Source organism: Temnothorax curvispinosus, unplaced genomic scaffold (genome assembly GCF_003070985.1).
Source record: "Temnothorax curvispinosus isolate PA1 unplaced genomic scaffold, ASM307098v1 QBEX01014522.1, whole genome shotgun sequence".
In the NCBI taxonomy this organism is placed as follows: Eukaryota; Metazoa; Arthropoda; class Insecta; order Hymenoptera; family Formicidae; genus Temnothorax; species Temnothorax curvispinosus.
The window spans coordinates 1-2,003 of record NW_020224302.1 but is presented as its reverse complement, the minus strand read 5'-3'; the positions used below and the strand labels follow the sequence as shown (position 1 = coordinate 2,003).

General features: G+C 34.2%; 1 protein-coding gene across 1 annotated transcript; it reads right to left on the bottom strand.

Moving 5' to 3' along the window:
• Positions 1-290: 290 nt before the first annotated feature.
• On the bottom strand, positions 291-1,984 carry LOC112464733 (protein ALP1-like). Its single transcript, XM_025031889.1, has 3 exons — positions 1,944-1,984; positions 1,377-1,697; positions 291-1,286 (listed from the first exon to the last, which is right to left on the bottom strand). The coding sequence occupies exons 2-3, from the start codon at positions 1,520-1,522 to the stop codon at positions 653-655; spliced, it is 780 nt and encodes a 259-aa protein (XP_024887657.1). The 5' UTR covers positions 1,523-1,697; positions 1,944-1,984; the 3' UTR covers positions 291-652.
• Between the last annotated feature and the right edge of the window lie 19 nt (positions 1,985-2,003).

Below are 2,003 nucleotides of genomic sequence, written 5' to 3'. Positions count from 1 at the left end.
CAGAGCATTTGAATTTTAAAAAAGATGGTGCACAACTGCAGAATGATCTAGACACTTCATTTTGCAATCTGGTTATGGCGGAATTAAAACAACAAGTCAAGAAACAAGAAATCATGAAAATTTTGTGGAGAAAGGAAAACCTGTGAGCGAGATGATTTTTGTGATAAAATAAATCATTTGCATTTATTCGTAGATACATATAATACTCATGTCTTAAGATTGTGCGATATTAATTTTAGTAATAACATATATGTGTACTGGGGCATATAATAATATTAATAATAATAATATTAAAGAAATTTTGTACTATTTATTTTATATTCACATAATAAATACATATTAGCATTACATTTCACAATATGACACGTGTGTAATCAATCGATCAAATGTTTACGTGTAGATAAAGTCTTGATTTTGTCCTCTTGTTACATAATCATGCTGCTAATTGACCATTCCATTTGGAGTCATAAAATAATTGCAAAGAGAGTCTTTAATGTGCGTCGCAAATGCACCATTTTCGTTATTTTCAATCATTTCATCATTGTTTTCAAATTGTAAAATATTACCTTCTTTGTTTCTTAAGAAATTGTGCAAACATACAGTTGCCAAAATATATTTATTGATATTTTCAGGAATCGCAGCGATCGGTCTGTTATATGTATATACCCCACTTTTTTGCCAAAATCCCAAATGTATTTTCTATTATACGCCGGGCTCGCGAAAGTCTATAATTAAATATGTTTTTGCGTTCCCCCAAATACCGTCCAGCATATGGCCGCGTCAAATGCTTTCCAATGGGGAATGCTTCATCCCCAATAAAAAAATAAGGCACTTGTATATCGGTTCCGCTTAAGCAACTGGTTCCTTCTGGAATATCCAGCATCTCATTCGTCACATTCAAGTAGTTGTTCCCATAAATTCCCGCATCACTGTTCTTCCCCATTAACCCAATATCCACCAAAGTGAATTGACAATTGTGATCACACACAGCCAAAAGTACGATGCTGTATCGTATGTGATAATTAAAGTACAGCGTACCAGAATTAGGGGGGCATTGAGCATCGACATGTTTTCCATCAATTGCCCCCAAGCGATGTGGAAAATTCCATAATGTCCAAAAACCCTCAGCAATTTGTAAATATTCTTCTCTTGAAGGAGTTCGTTGATAGATAGGACCAAGAAGTCTTTCAAATACGTCACACGTCTCTTTAATTATTTTATGTACTGTTGATAAACCAACACGATAGGCAAAAGCAACTGCTGGAACTTTGTCTCCAATCAGAAATCTGTAACATCATTATCAATATTATAATATTAATTGTCAAACTGTTTTTACACATATGTATTGTTAGACTACGAGTAATCCGAACATATACCGCAATGTAAAAGCAACTCTTTGCTCTGGTTCAAGTGCCCGTGGACTTCGTTTCATTAAACTTGGATTAACAATGTCCATCAAGTGCTGGAATGTTGGCAGTGTCATACGTGTATACTTGTGGAACATTTGCTCATCTGTTTTCATCTCCTGAAAAAGATTGTAAAACGCTCCTTGCTATCTTCTCCTTGTGTTAATTGGTCGTACCCAGACACGCCGACGGCGCGGCGGCGACGATGACGTTCACGGTTTCTACGACGTTGCACCAAAAGTGCTCCCATGTTGACCAGAGCAATTAACAACAAATCGAAATCATCCATTTCTGTGAAAAGACAAATGTAATTCAATCTAATGCAGTCTTCTCGAATTAAAAATCACATTCAGAATTGTATGAATTAATTGCAAAAACGTTAAAAAATGGCCAAACAGCGCAAACATCAAATATCAAAATAAGTGAAAAATATTCAATGATACATACAAATAATAAAGTATTATTCGAGAAAATTAACCAAATCAAGAAAATGTTTTAATAATGAATTTTTACACCTAAACTGTATATGAAACTTACCGAAAATTATAAAATGCGTTTATTTTGCAATAAATTACAATTTCTGGTGATCGCCTCGGA